This window comes from Manis javanica, chromosome 10, assembly GCF_040802235.1.
Source record: "Manis javanica isolate MJ-LG chromosome 10, MJ_LKY, whole genome shotgun sequence".
NCBI lineage: Eukaryota > Metazoa > Chordata > Mammalia > Pholidota > Manidae > Manis > Manis javanica.
The window spans coordinates 25,753,203-25,767,733 of record NC_133165.1 but is presented as its reverse complement, the minus strand read 5'-3'; the positions used below and the strand labels follow the sequence as shown (position 1 = coordinate 25,767,733).

At 52.1% G+C, this 14,531-nt stretch overlaps 1 protein-coding gene and 1 long non-coding RNA gene across 6 annotated transcripts; one reads left to right on the top strand and one right to left on the bottom strand.

The window, feature by feature from the left end:
* Positions 1-917: 917 nt before the first annotated feature.
* LOC140844018 (uncharacterized) lies at positions 918-6,495 on the bottom strand. Its single transcript, XR_012122087.1, has 3 exons — positions 6,358-6,495; positions 4,340-4,464; positions 918-1,086 (listed from the first exon to the last, which is right to left on the bottom strand). It is a non-coding gene; the product is annotated as an uncharacterized lncRNA (long non-coding RNA).
* Positions 5,170-8,462, top strand: PSMG3 (proteasome assembly chaperone 3). Of its 5 annotated transcripts, none has more exons than XM_073214933.1 (3): positions 5,170-6,627; positions 7,086-7,151; positions 7,949-8,462. In XM_073214933.1, the coding sequence occupies exons 1-3, from the start codon at positions 6,186-6,188 to the stop codon at positions 8,140-8,142; spliced, it is 702 nt and encodes a 233-aa protein (XP_073071034.1). In that variant the 5' UTR covers positions 5,170-6,185; the 3' UTR covers positions 8,143-8,462. The 5 variants fall into 5 exon arrangements, with proteins under 5 accessions (XP_073071034.1, XP_017511817.1, XP_017511815.1 ...); XM_017656328.3 differs by having other exon boundaries at positions 6,483-6,627; positions 7,086-7,322; positions 7,925-8,462; XM_017656326.3 differs by having other exon boundaries at positions 6,611-6,778; positions 7,086-7,322; positions 7,925-8,462.
* The last annotated feature ends 6,069 nt before the right edge of the window (positions 8,463-14,531 follow it).

Genomic DNA, 14,531 nt, shown 5'->3' with positions numbered 1-14,531 from the left:
CCCCAGGACACGAGAGTGGTCCAGCTGCACAGCATCCTTGCCAGCACGTGGAGCCACCAGTTCTTGCCTGGTGGAGTTCCATGTTCCACTTTCTTTTGAACATTCTAGTAGAACTAATAGGATCTCATGGCGGCTATCAGTTCTGCCTTAACTTACAGAACTGTGGACATTGTAAAAGACTTCCAAACTCTGAATCCAAACCCCCCAGTGTGGACATCCTGGTTCCAATACCTTATCCCAGACAACCCCTTGGTCTCAGCTCCTCTGAGGGAGGGCGCTCGCCACCTCCTGGAAGGCCCGGACATTACTGGGAAGCTGCAGTGGCCAGAAAGTCTTGTGGTCCATGGGGTACAGGCGTCTGGCCTAGCCCACAGACACAGGATGGTGAGGTCACCTTCAACCATCGCAGCTCACTCCACCACCTCCCTGCTTGCACAAAATCTACTCCAGGTCCATCCCCCAAATCGTTTTCCCAGGCGCTTCTTCCTCTGGGACACCATCCATATCCCAGGACAAGAACTAAGAGGTGTGGGTCAAAGGCAGCAGGAAGCCACCTGGCCAATTTTGCCCATTTTACAGATAAGAAAACTGAGGCCCAGAGAGGGGAAGAGAATTTCCCAAAGTTATCGGCAAGTCAGTGCCAGAGCCCTGGGCCAGGGCTTGGGTTTCTTTCAGCTGCATCCTGTCCCCCTGCCCTTCCGCCTCCCCACCCCACCTCGGTCCATCGAACTGTGCCCCAACTCAGTTCAATGCCATTTGATGCCTGTTCCTCAGGCACCATGACACGCAGACCGGCTTTCTGTCCTCTCCTTGGGCAGGAAGATGGCTTCAACAGCCACGAGGGGCATGCAGACGGGCAAGGACACTGGCAGCTTCTTAAAATATTGAAAGAAAAGCTTTCAGAAAGGATACATGGATCAAGGTTTCATTTATTAAAGATTAAACAAGTAGAGCAAAATGCGAGGGCAAGGCAGTTTTCAGTATTCCTAAAGAGGGCAGAAAGCCTTGCTTGAGGGACGAGGGCACCGTAGTAGCTGGGCAGCAGCAGACACACATGCTGGGCTCTCCGTCTGGGCCATGATGGACCTGGGCCAAAGACAGGGTTTTCTTCATATGTGCTGTGTGTTATTGAATAAACATACTCCTGTTGGCAAAATCCTCCAAAGCTCGGGGCTTTGCTGGGCCACGCAGCCCTGGCTTACCTCAGCCAAGCTGAGACTACACCCACAGGAAACACCACCAGCCTCTAGAAAAATGATGTTTTCACTTCAGACCCTGTGCTGCAGGCTTCTCAGAAATGATCTTTAAATGCTCCCTGGGAAGAGAATTTATTCCCTTTCTGGATGAATCGAACTGCTCCCTGGATCCTTATAAACTGGACTCGGTTTTAATGGTATTCATTAATTTCCCTTGGGAAAAATTTAAATTTCACATAGACCTGGGGTTTTGTTTTTGTAATAAAATATATGCGATTTTCAATTGCTTGCCTTTAATCTTTTTTTCTGCAGAAACCCCAGTGGCAAACGTGTTTCTCATATCCAGCCCCCTACCTCGACTTGGGTAATCCTAGTTGGGGAAAAAATTAATTGTTCATCATATTGTTCTAGATAACTGGGTGCAGCTAATGGTAATTCCTGCCTTATGAAGGACCCTAATTAGAATTGTTTATACTTCTGAACTGTGGCTCATTCACAGGTCTTCGTGGCAGTAAAGCGTGGGAATGCTGTGCCGCACAAGAACTTTATAGGTGTGGCCACATCACCAGGTTGAGTTACACCGATGGGGGGCAAACACAGGCAGTGGTGGGCTGGGTCCACAGGACACAAAGTCTGTGTCCTTAGCAGCAGGGCTGCCAGGCGGGGGGCAGCCTACAGACAGCATGAAGTAGGCCACTGTGGCCGCCTGGTCTACATCTTCTAGGTCTACTTATTAACGGACAATAGCACGACACAGTTTCCCACTGCCAAACTTTCCCCAGAGGCCGGACTGTGGCATTAGGGATCCTGCCTTAACTGGGCCCTTTGGCAAATGCAATGTCATTGAATCCTCCCAGTTAATAAGCAGTCAAGAACCAGTTTCTCCGGAAGGAATGAAGTACTAACGTGTGACCGATGAACCTGGAAAACATCGTGCAGAGTGACAGGAGCCACACAAGGGGCCTCAATGTCTGAGCCCGTTTATGGGAAATGTCCGAATAGTCATGGCCTCAGAAACACAAAGGAGATTAAGGGTTTTAGGGGCCATGAGGAGGAGAGTGGAGAGTCCTAAATATTTAATAACATCCGTTATGCTCTCTTCTTTGACATATATTACCTAGAAGTAGCTTTTCACCCCCAAATGCACGGACAGTTGATTTCACATTAATTAATTTTTCCAGACAGTGGTTTTTGGGGGGAACATGTGACCCAGAACTGGCCAGCAAGGGCATTCCGTCTGCTGGCCTTACAATCGCTAAGGACAGGCAGGCTCCACAGGCTAGCCTAACGACACTCAGTCCTGGGACTTTGGGAAATCAGGGCAGAAGGGCCACTGTGCAGAGGCTGGCAATTTTGCCACAGCGTGGGGATGACCCGCCTGAGGGTGAGGAGGGGTCAAGAGGTGGACAGGAAACCACAGCCCCCCTCTTCAGCAGGTCAGTGAGCCTGTCTTTTCTCCTTTTGGGGCATTAGATGGTTTCCTAAGGTGTCTGCCACCTGTGCTTGAAAGAATCCTAATGGAGTCCAAAATATCTATCGTCCAAATTTAATAAAACATCCACATCTAATCCCTATGTTTCAGGTCTGTCTGCTATCCAGCTTGTCCTCTGAGACTGGCCAGAAGGCATGGGAGCAACAGCCATTTGTGTGAACGTAGTGGTTCCACCTATTACCACATCCCCCAGAAGCCTGGAGGGCATGTCATCTCTACAAGATGGTTCCCAGGGCAGACCCTGCATCTCCTGGAGAGCCTGGGGGCTGCTGGCCCTGAAGCTTGGAGAGAGTCTCCAGCAAGGCCGGGGTGTCCTGGGTATTCAGGTCCAGGGTAACAAAGAGCGTCTTGAATGTGAGTCCCTCTGTGTCCCAAAGCTGCTCCTTCTCTGGCATATGGCAGTAGGATTTTACTTATTTAGGGATGAAAGAACAGTCAGTTAATAATTAATGTAATTGCTAAATCCATAAAGTTCCAGGGATCACTGCCCCGGGCCACCTCACTCACTCCTGAGGCAGGCTTACTCAATGCCTCAGTTTTTCAGTTGAGAAACTGAGGCCGACAGGGCATGTTGCCCAAGAGCACAAAGGTGGTAAGATCCAAAGAGGTTGGTCTGGAGCCTGTAGCCCTACTCACTCTGCCTGTCACACCCAGGAGGCCCCTACTGCTAGATTCTGGTTACCTGAGCTCTGGCAGTAATGAGGTTGCAAGGAAAATAGAATCGTTGTAACAGGAAAAGGTTTACAAATGAATTGACTGTATAATTGAGCTTCACCCGAATATCCCTCCAGCTCTGGCTCCCAGGTCTCTCACACACTCCTGACATTGATGGGCTGGGAAATCATGGGGGCAAGCCAGTAACATACAGTGCATATCAGCTGCAAAGTCCTATCATATGTCTGATGAAAGATGCGCGATCTCAGAAAGCCTATAAACGTGACTGTGGCATGTTCACATGGAGCCCAAAGCCACTTGCAAGGGCAGCAGGAGGGCCTGGCAGGGCTAGACGGGCAGGGAACTGAGAATGGGGAAGCTGGCAAGGCTGATGACAGGATGGCACTTCAACGAGGAAGGATTTGAGTGTCTCCAAGGATTAAGAGAGGCTCTTTGGAAAATGGGTGGTGCCCGCCATAGTTCAGTGAAGCCCATCCTTTTCACAGCAGAGCTGGGAAAGTCACACATGGTGTGGCCATCGTACAGTTTGTTGGAAACATTATAGTCTTGCCGTATCAACACTTGACTGATTCTCTCTTGGTTCTACAGATTAATGTGTAATTGCATTCGTAAACTAAAATTCCTTGAATGTTAGACAAATTCAAGATATTTTCCTTTTTTTTTCATTTTACAAGATACGTTTGCCAATTCTTTTACCCCTCTATTGACGCTATGACTGATTTCCATTGAAAGTGAATTCAGCTAAGGGATCTTTCTTTCCAGTCCAATTTCTACCTTGCCCTGTAAACAGTCAGCAGCAGGGATGAGTTCCCCCACCACTCTGGGTGTGTAAGCTCTGCCCACATGTCCATTTAGGCGCCAGGAACCCCTCCCTGGATGGTCACCACTTCTACCCAGGCTGGCCTTCCCACCGCCTGCTTCCCTCACACTGTCTCTGTACAGACTTGCACAGAAACAGACCAGCGCAAGTGCTTACCTAATTGCTTAACGGGGTCATCGAACCGTCATCCACTTTGTTCATCTCTTTTATAAAGGTGGTACATTTGTATCAAGAGTTGGGATTTTGTGGGGGGGGGGCTCAGATTTCTTGTGTCTACTTGCCTACAAAGAATGCACAAATAGTTGAATAAAAGTGAATTAACTGTTGGTTTCACGTGGAAAAGCAACCCATTGGCAATTTACCTGGGGAGGGGGGCTGTGTGGGTAGATGTGTTTAAATTTAGAACCAAAAACTTAAGACTCTGCGGAGAAATTGGTATGTTGCCTCCTTTTTGAATGTTGGAACCATGAAACTTGTAATCTTTCCCTCTGTGAACTGGCTACAAGAAAGCTCAAAAACAAGTTTCCTCCTGATTTTTATGTCTATTTTGATAATGTTTTGTATCCACACCAGAAATACTTTTAGAAGGAGCACGCTTCATTTGACTTGACTTGGATTAAAGAGTCTTCAGATCAAGAGAAAAGGGAGTAAGGACATTAGGGATGTTGAGGCTTCCTAAGGGTTGAGCGGTGTGACGGTGTGACGTGACAGACGAGGCTGCGGGACAGGAAGGCTTCCGAGCAGGGGGTTTGAAGGTAAATTAATCCCAAGGAAGGGTCTCAAGGCTCAAATCTGCAGAATAAGCATGAGACTCCCTCACCTGCAGAGAAAACGTCCAGCTTCGAGAACGCCAGGTGTGAGTCTGGGGAAAGGAAATCCCAGGGCAAAATACCTCTAAAAACCGAAATCAGTCAAAGGGAGAAATACAGTTTAAAACTCGTTTATTGCTTACAAACTGCAGTCCACCGCCGTCTCTCCCCTGCTCTGGAAAGAAGCAAGCAAGCCCGCCCCTCCCTTTAAACTCTCAAGTTCAGACACGCCCTCAGTTGCCCAGGTAATTACCCACTGACATGGAGATGAACTTCTCTCCACCCCTGAGGATATGCAAATGAAGTAAAGCCGGGCGAGATAATCTGGAAATGTTGCAATTTTATCCACAGCAGGGTAAGCAGTAGGGGTTCTCAGGGATCCCTGGGAGTAACCAGAAACCATCCTGCTGCCCTCCTCTTCCCCTGTACTTGGGCGTAGGGATCGCCACGCCGGTCATTAAGGGTAAAGGCTGAAGCCTAGATCCCGCCCTTATCGGCTTTGTGGCCTGGGTGGAGCAAATTCTGTGAACCTGAACTTCCTGTCTACAACACGGGTAACAGTGTTTCTACTTAACGGGGTTAAGATTAAGTGAATTACTATAATACTTAAAGCACTTCGAATAATACCTGGTACACTGTGGGTAAAATTACAATATTTCCAGAATATCTCTCCTGGCTTTAGTGTATTTGCTATCTTCAGGGGTGGAGAGAAGTTCATCTCCACATCAATAGGAAATTATCTGAGCAACCGAGGGCGTGTCTGAACCTGAGACGTTAAGGGGAGGGGGCTGGGTTGCGTGCTTGCTGGCTTCTTCCAGAGAAGAGAAAAACGGCCCGGGACTGCAGTTTATGAGCAATAAACGGGTTTTACACTTTTTTCTCCCTTTGATTTCGGTTTTTAGAGGTATTTTGCCCTGGGATTTTCTCTCTCCGGACTAACACACACTAAGTGCCAAATAAGCGTTTATTCTTACTCCCTGGACGTGGAGGGTATCCTTCAGCGGCCTTTGAGGATAGAGACCTCCGGACATCCAGAGGGGTTCCAAGGGCCCCTGGCTTCTCCCAGGCAGGCACAGCTCCCCTCCAGGACTGAACTGCCCAGACTGCCCCCAATTCTCTTACAGCTCGGCCTGGACTTTGGACTTCGGTGTTGTCATCGCATTTCCCAGTTTGGGCAAAAACCCCCTTCGCCGATGAGGCGGCAGAGGCACCGGTCGAGCCGGTCCTTGGCAAGAGCCCCCTACCCGCCGCCCCCGGCTGCGCGTCCCCGGGGACCCCTGCCCCGCTGGACCGAGCCCGGGGGGAGTCCCGGAAGAAACCCGCTTCCCGAGCGCTTTGACCCCGCCTGGCTCTGCCTCCGCCCACCTCTGCGCGTCAGAAGGGATCGGGGGCCCACGACGACCCCTCCGGAGAAGCCTGAGGCCCCTGTCCGGAAAGCCCGGGGCCGAGGCCAGTGGGTGGAGCCGCAGCGTCGTCCCAGCACAGCGAGCCCTTTTCCGGAGCACGGAACCCAGCGGCTCAGGGCTGGACGCCCCGCAGGGACCCGAGGCCCCGCAGATTGCACTTCCGGTGGTGGCAGCCGGGCGAGCGGGCAGGCCCGCATAGCCCCCGTGCGTCACTTCCGGTTGCGGCCCGGTGAGCGGGGACGGCGTGGCTGGCGGCGCGCGGTTGTGGCGGTTGGCATCCGCGCCGCGCCCGCATCTCCCCCCTGCGCTCATCCCTTTGCGCCGCTGGGATAGCGGTGCTGCTCCCTCCGGTGGCGCCGGTCGTTCCCCCGACGCATACGGTGAGGCCTCAGCACGGCGGGGCTGCAGTAGCGAGGGACGGCCCGCGGCGTATGGTGTGTTGCCCACCTGCCTGTAGACAGACGTGTGTTTGTTTGACCTGCCGCCGGCCTTGCCCGGCCTGCCTGTCTGTGCCGCGTGCCTGCTCTAGGACTCCAGAAAGTTCAGGTGCAGCCCTGAAGTGCCCATAGACTGATGCTTTGAATGGGCTTGCTTGTGTTTGTGGATTACGGTCAAAGGGTGGTTATCTCGGAGCCCCAGGGCGATCTGGCACTGACTGACTCCTTTTTCTCCCTTTTAAACGTAAAGTGCCATTGAAGAGACCCAGCCATGGAAGGGAAACCCTTGGTGACATCAAAGCAGAAGACTGCCGAGGTGTGTGGGGTCCCCACCCAGGTGGTCTGCACAGCGTTCAGCAGTCACGTCCTAGTGGTGGTGACCCAGTTCGGGAAGATGGGTACCCTAGTCGCCTTGGAACCCACCAGTGTGGCCGGTGACATCAGCAAGCCCATACTCACCACCAGAGTCCTTCTGGGACAGGATGAGGTAAAATGGGCAGGGATCCCTGCAGTGCAGGAAAAAATGCTTTGGTGGCCATAGCTTTGCCAATGTGGGCGTGGAGCTTCTGGTAGACGCGCCCCCCTCACCGGGTAACAGCATTTTCCGTGGCCTTTGTGGGGCCGAGGGCATCCATCTGCCCTTGTTGGATGCTCTTCCAAGCCCATCTGCAGTTTACCCAAAAGACAGAAGGGGTATTGATTTTGTAATGCGGGCCTCCCCTTCAGTCTGACCCTTTCATGATACAGTAATGAGCAGCTGTCTGCTCTGTTCTGCAAAGGTTGCCTGTGAGATTTGACAGTTCCGCTCTGCAGACTTGTCTCTCATGAGTCCTTGCAGATTAGAAATAGCAGGATGATACAGAGGAATCAAGGCACTAAGAAATTCTTGATGCCTTTTTAAAAGCAGCTCATTTGTAACGGGTGTGTTCAGGAGTCTCATTGAACTCTGAATCACTGTTGACATCCAACATATGGGGCAATGTTTTACTGGAGGAACCGGAAGCCAGTCTGGTTTCCTGAGGGCTGTGTAGTGAAGGCATTAAGGGAAAGTTTACATTTGAAATAGGTTTCTCCCCTTCCCTTCACCAGCCTCTCATCCATGTCTTTGCAAAGAACCTGGTGACGTCTGTGTCTCAAGAAGCCGGAAACAAAGCCATCCTCCTTGCTATGGCTGTGAAGGACAGAAGCATGGAGGTGCTGAAGGCCTTGAAGGAGGTGATCCAGGCGTGCCAGGTGTGGTGACCTTAGAGTTAGCCGTACCTGCTGCTCAGCAGGGCCGTATGGAGGCTCAGGCACCCCCTTGGTGATTTGAAGACACCACCTTTGATCATTCAGAAATAGGAACATTCTATGGAAACCAGAAGACATAGGCACATTTCAGGTAGACATTTTGGCCACTAATGTCATCCGTGGATGGAAGGAAGACACATAATGTGTCTGGGGAAGTTGTGAATGATTCTCACTGGGGTCCACAGGATGGCATGTATTCGAGAATGGCGAGAAAGAGGTGTTAGGCATGAGCCACGGTTCTCGGTGCAGGGTCAGCTGGAGGGAATTTTTTGTATTAGAAATAAATGCATATCCTTAAATACTTCACCATACTTATTAAAAATACTGGGAAATCTCAGTCACACAGTGTAAGCTTGGTTTAGTGCACCGCAGATGGGAGGGAAACTTTTCTGTAGTTCACATGGATGAGACAGGTTCCCGTAGTTGGCTGGCACACACTCTTCTTACCTGCTGCTCTTCCTGTGACTTCACTGAGGTTCCTGGGGAGCTGGGTGGCTGTTAACCTGCATTCCAGAAGCATCTCTTACCGCTGTGCTAGGGCAGGAGCAGCCTTAGGAGCCACATCCTCAAAAGCTGGGGAACAGGTACATGTCACCCCCCCCAGGCCAGGTGGGGCCGATGAGGCATCCCTACTGCCCAGGGGCTCCCTGTGAGGGCATTCTGGATGATGGGAGAAGGGCCTTTCCAGCAGAGGCTGGGAGGGAGGCGGAGGGAGCACAACAAGGGCAGGGTATTTGGGGCTGGCTGAGTGTGACACCCGAGGCAGGGCCTTCTGTGCTGTGCTGAAGCCATGGGACTCCATCCTGAGCTCACAAGTTGCTGCTAAGGTTTCTAGTTAGGTTGGTTTGCCCTTCAGAAGCAATCCCAGAAAATATTTCCAAGGATTGGCTGAAGTATGGGGCAGTATGTTGGCCTCAGGTGCATTTACGGCGCAGAAGTCAGTCTGTGGCTGCACAGCCCTGCAGGGGCAGCCTGGGGTCTCCTGGGTCTGCCCTGTCCCTGCAGCTGCAGTGGTGGTGGGAGTCGTTGTGGGGACAGGAAACTTGTGCCGTCTGACTCAGGCTCGTGGGGAATCGGGCACTGGGAGAACTGGGTGAGGTGTGGGGCGGGGTCTGAAAACAGGAACTCCCACCAGGATGCCCCCGAAGTGCTGTAAGTGGTGCTGTGTTCACGGGATTAGAAGGGCTTGCTTTTGTTTTCTTTCAGAACCAGCAGTTTCTAAAGTCCTGAGAGTTTCTTGATGTTAGAAACATGTGATGGGAAAGACTGGCTCACACCGCTGGTCCAGTTTAAAAGAATTCAGAGTGAATTTACTGAAGACGGGACAGATGAAAACTCTGCAGGGGCTCATTCCCTCAGCAGGCTGCCTGTGTGCCAGCACTGGGTCACCATCAGCCCTGGTTTCTGCCCTGTCAGAGCCCATAGTCTCGTCCAGGCACCGACCAGACAACCTCAGCGTGGGGAGAGCCACAGAGACCCATGTGGGGACCCGCCTGATGTCCAGAGGAGGTGCTGCCACTTTAGTGGAGAGACTGCATGGAGGGTGCCACAGCAGGGAACCCGAGTGACCGAGGCCCTGCCCCCACAGCCGCCCCTTGTCACACAGGCCTCACAGCACGGAAGCAGGCAGGCTCATCCCTGGGAGACAGGCCTCCTTTGTGGCCCACTCTGGCTCCAGGGCTCCCAGCCCACTTTGCTCCACTGTCCTGCCATGGGTTTCCACCCTGGGCAAGTTCACTATAGATTCATTGAGACCAAAGACATGGAACATTCTTGGGGTGAAAGGGTTTATACCCAAGTTTATTCCCACGGTGGCAGGTCAATCACTAGAATTCTATCCACTCAGAGTGAGTCTGCATGCAGCAGGCCAGTCTCTGCCTCTGGGCCTCTCCGCCTCCACAGCTGTCTCAGTCTCTGTCCTTGGCACTGCCACCACTCTAGTCTCTGTTCTCCTGCAGTCATTCGGCCATGCCACCATGTCACTCAGAGCACTGGGCAGAGCTCTTTATATAGTCTATAGCAACATATTGCCTATGTGTATGTAGTGAGGTAGCCAACCAGGGCCAGGTGAGAATCCTGGCCATACAAACCTTCACTTTATCCACACTCCACCCCTCCAGGATCCTCGCGTCTTCCATCTGTGTGCCCTCAATCCTCTGCAGTCATCCTTGTGCAAGGAGGCTGGAACATTGTAACCAAATTCCATAATAACAGAGGCTACCACAATATACAAATAACAAAAATTACGATAAATTATAATAACCCTCAAGCCTGAGGAGATCCATTGCCTCCAAGTGGTCATCCTGGCTGTATTCAAACCAGTTCTACTCAAATGAGTTAACCAAAAGGACCATGGGTGGGCCTTATAATACCCACCTTCCCTAGCAGAAAATCTTGCGCACAGGCTGATCTTGTTGCCTTTGGCTTCTGCTTCTCCGTCCTCAGTGGCCAGAACTGCTGCCCTGGTTTCAGTTGTTGCCACAGCTTCAGTAAGATTCTATTAGACTTTCCATCCAGTTTCTCTCTGTTCCTGCCTTTATCAAATCAAACCACATCTGGGTCCTCGTGACCTTCACAAGGCCCTTTAAATTCTTCCTTTGAAGGGCAGACCATATTTCGTTTTGTGCTTTCATTTCTTGGACCTGAGTACAGGAGCATAGCATAGGGTGCTCCACGAACTGGGGAGGGGGCTGCACCTCTCCTGGAGGAATCCGTGGTTGCTGAGTCTTTATTTTTCTCAGGCTTTCCACCAACTTTCAACCAGATGGGGTTTCAGCTGAGGAGGGGCTGATGTCTCTGGCACCAGCAGGCCTCCCCTCAGCCTGTTCACCAAACCCTCCGCTCCTCCATTTCTGGGGCTGACAGCTCCACTACATCCTTCACCTGCCCCACGGCACCTGTCAGCCTGCATTCTTATGCTGCTGCTGCTCAGGCCACTGCTCCTTCTCGGGCTACCACGACATCCTTTACCATCTCCACAGCACCTCATAGTGATGCCATTTCAATCACCAACAAATTTTTTTACCTTGACGGCACCTTGCAGCTCATGTTCTTGTGCTGCCTCTTCTCATGCTTCCTGCGGGAGGATGTCTTTCTCCCTTACAGCTTTTCTCAATATTGTGAGAAGTCTCCCACAGTTCCCACAGCCACTCTGTTTCCTTAAGGAATTCCCTATTTTGCTGAGGGTCAACTTTATGGCCTCAGGTGTTGCCTCCACCCCTTCCCAGTCATGGTGGAGCCTAGTCCTCTAGGAGGCAAGCCATGTAAGACCACACATCCACTAGGGGACACTTGAATGTCTCCCCGTCCATAGGGGCAGCCCACTGAAGCACCCCTCCCATAAGGGCAGCCAGTTCTTTTCCTTGGCCAACAGTGAATCCTGCCGACTACACCAGTTGTCTTACCAGTGGGTTTTAGTTTCATGCAAGTTCACTATGGATTCAATGAGACCAAAAAAAATGACAGTGGAACATTTTTGGAGTTAAAGGGTTTATACCCAACTTTATTCTCACAGTAGCAGGTCATTCACTAGAATCCCATCCACTCAGAGTGAGTCTGCACGCAGCAAGCTGGTCTCTGCCTCTGGGCCTCTCTGCCCCCACAACTGTCTCAGTATCAGTTCTCAATGCTGCCACCACACCAGTGTCTGCTCTCCTGCAGCCCTGCAGCTGTGTGGTCATGCCACAGTGTCGCCCAGAGCAGGCAGAGCTCTTTAGAGTCAACGGCAACATAGTGCCCATGCGTGTGTAGTGAGCTAGGCAACTAGGGCCAGGTGAGAATCCTGGCCATAAGAACCTTCACTTTATCCACACCCACCTTCCTGGTTGGGCTTGGCCTTGGCCCACATACCTCCTACCCCTGGGGCACTCTGGGACTGCTGTCTGCCAGCTCCCTCTCCACTTGTGTCCACACTGGCATTTCCCCCAGTAAGGTTCTGTGTACCAAACCCCACTTGGTGTCTGTCTCTTGAAGGACCTCGGCTAACACAATAAGGATACAAAGGACCTGACAGAAGGGAAGGGACTGTCCACCCAAGTGACCCCAGAGGTGGGGTGTGTGTCATGACTGGTGTGGGTAACAGTTACCCAAAATGAGAGCTGGCTGGGAGCAGAAGCAGAGTGTGGCATCAGAGGCTGACACTACCACAGGCTCCCCAGAGTCCCAGTTCTAGGCTGACCTGGGTCAGTCACATGCGTCATCTAAACCCTGAGGCTTTTGTCCCTGGAGCATTGGCCCCTTCACGTACATGGGGACTTGCAGCAGGGACAGGGCTCCAGTCTGGGTGTACATTTAGATTTGCAGTGTAACCATGGGCCTAGCTTACTGCCCAGCACCTGCCTGGCTCTGGTCAGCCCTTGTCACACATGTGGTAACTCAGTTCTCATGCACCCCAGGTGAGGCCACAGGCACTGAATCACACAGCTGCTGCTGAGTGGCAGAGCTGGGATTTGAACCCTGGGCAGAGAGCCTTGAGGGCCACACTGTTTACCATCATGTCCCCCTCCTCCCCTGAGCTCTGATCGCACTGAGAAGCCAGCCCTGTGGGTGCTCCAGGACTAATTGCCTCTGTGTCCCTGCCTGATTCTGACCCAGTGGGCCAGGCGCTGGCAGTGGCTGCATCTTCCAACCAGCCCATATAGCCACCCTTAGGAGGCAGGTAGGGAGTGGAGAAAACTGCTTCTCAGACCAGAAGAGTAGCTCAGAGACACAGGGTGCTTGGTGGCCCCAGGATGTACATGCAGCTGTGTCCCGTGTTATCTGCACAGTGCCTTGGCTGGCTGCCTGGACGGGGCTGGTGTAACTGATGTATAATTGAAACCAGGGTCCCCAGTGCTTCCTCTAAGTCATACTATTTACAGCTGCCTGGAGCTGTCTGGTAGCTATTAAATAATACAGACTGAGACTAAATGCTTTGGTCATTTAAGCCAGTGCCTAACTGCTCTGCTCTGCCCTATAAATCAAGACATGTGACTTGTGTGAAAGGGCACTTGGCCCCTGGCTTTGCAGCACTCTGCTCCCAGCTGCTATAATTCAAGAAGAGAGATACATGCTCCAATAAAGAGATCTATAAAGCTGTAGTTTCCACAGGCAGGGCTGTCTGTTTTGTGGAAATTGTTATTCCTTTAGATGGAAAGGCTGCATATGGCGCTTACCCAGTGATCAAACTGTAATTACAACTTCCAGCAATTTACAGCCAAATGTAAATAATGAACACTGGGCTGCCAGCCCCTGCAGCAGTGGGCTGGTAGATGAAGCTCTCTTTCAGTACCATGCCCTTGAACCGACATGGTGTGATTTGTCCAACAGTTTTCTGCTGAGCTGCAAGCAGAAGGCCCCCTGCTCCTCCTCCCTCCCACTCCCCCCCTTTTCCAGCTCAGAGCCAAGGGCAAGTGGGTACCCTTGGAGGTCAAGAGAAGCCAGAGAGGGCAGCCGCTCTTCGTTATTTATCATTCTGAGCAGCTTATCCAGCGTTTTGACAGAATTGGATACCCTTGAACTAATTATGACAAACAGCCCACGGAGTAAGATAGCAGCACGGGGACTGGCTGAGATAGCTGGCATCAGCAATTTTGTTTAGTGCCTGGAAGTGAAACGAAGTCAGGGAGGGGCACTTGGGTAAGTGATGGGAGTGATGGCCACTTAAGAATGGAATGAGAGAAACCCAGGCCAGGAGAAGGGCCTGCAGAGAGGCGTCCTCCCATTGGGTGTGGTCTGGTTTCCCAACGACAATGGGACACACCCAGCCTCCTGCGGGTTTGGAAGGTGACTTGGGTGGAAATGACTCAAATTCGAGAAAGAGCGTGAGCAGGAAAAGTGGGAAAGCTTTTGGAACAGACCAAAGCTGAGGGACATTTCAGTGAGGACCGTATCCCAGAAAGCCCAGGGTGGGGTGGGAGTGGCCAGGCACTGTGTGTGGTGAGGACAGCAGCTGACAGTCTCCTCACATGGGCTCCCCGTGTCAGGTGAGACCCCCCCATGGGGGTGCTGCACGGAGCCTGAACCCCATCCTGCAGCCAAGAAGGGATGGACTGCAGGGCTGAGAATTGCTCCTGGCAGGATGGCAGTACCAGAATGCCCCCCACCCCTGTGCCCAGGCCTGTAGGAGGGGACACATGCTCTTGGCTTGATTGGCTGGGGCCAGGTGGGGGGGTGGCGGTGCAGAGGGAGAGAGGAGGCAGCTAGAAGGATAGTAGGTGGGGAAGGAAAGGGAGAAGGGGACAGAAATGGACGGGTTCCAAGGAAGAGACCAAGTAACACCAGCCCTCGAGCAGGATGTCACTGGCCGCAGCCTGCATGGTGCCTTTGTCCACATTCTTCAGCGCCCACACACCCATGAGCATAAGGACCATCGGGTCCCCTCAGAGGGACACAGACTCAGGGCTGTGCAGAAAGAGCCAGATTAGAG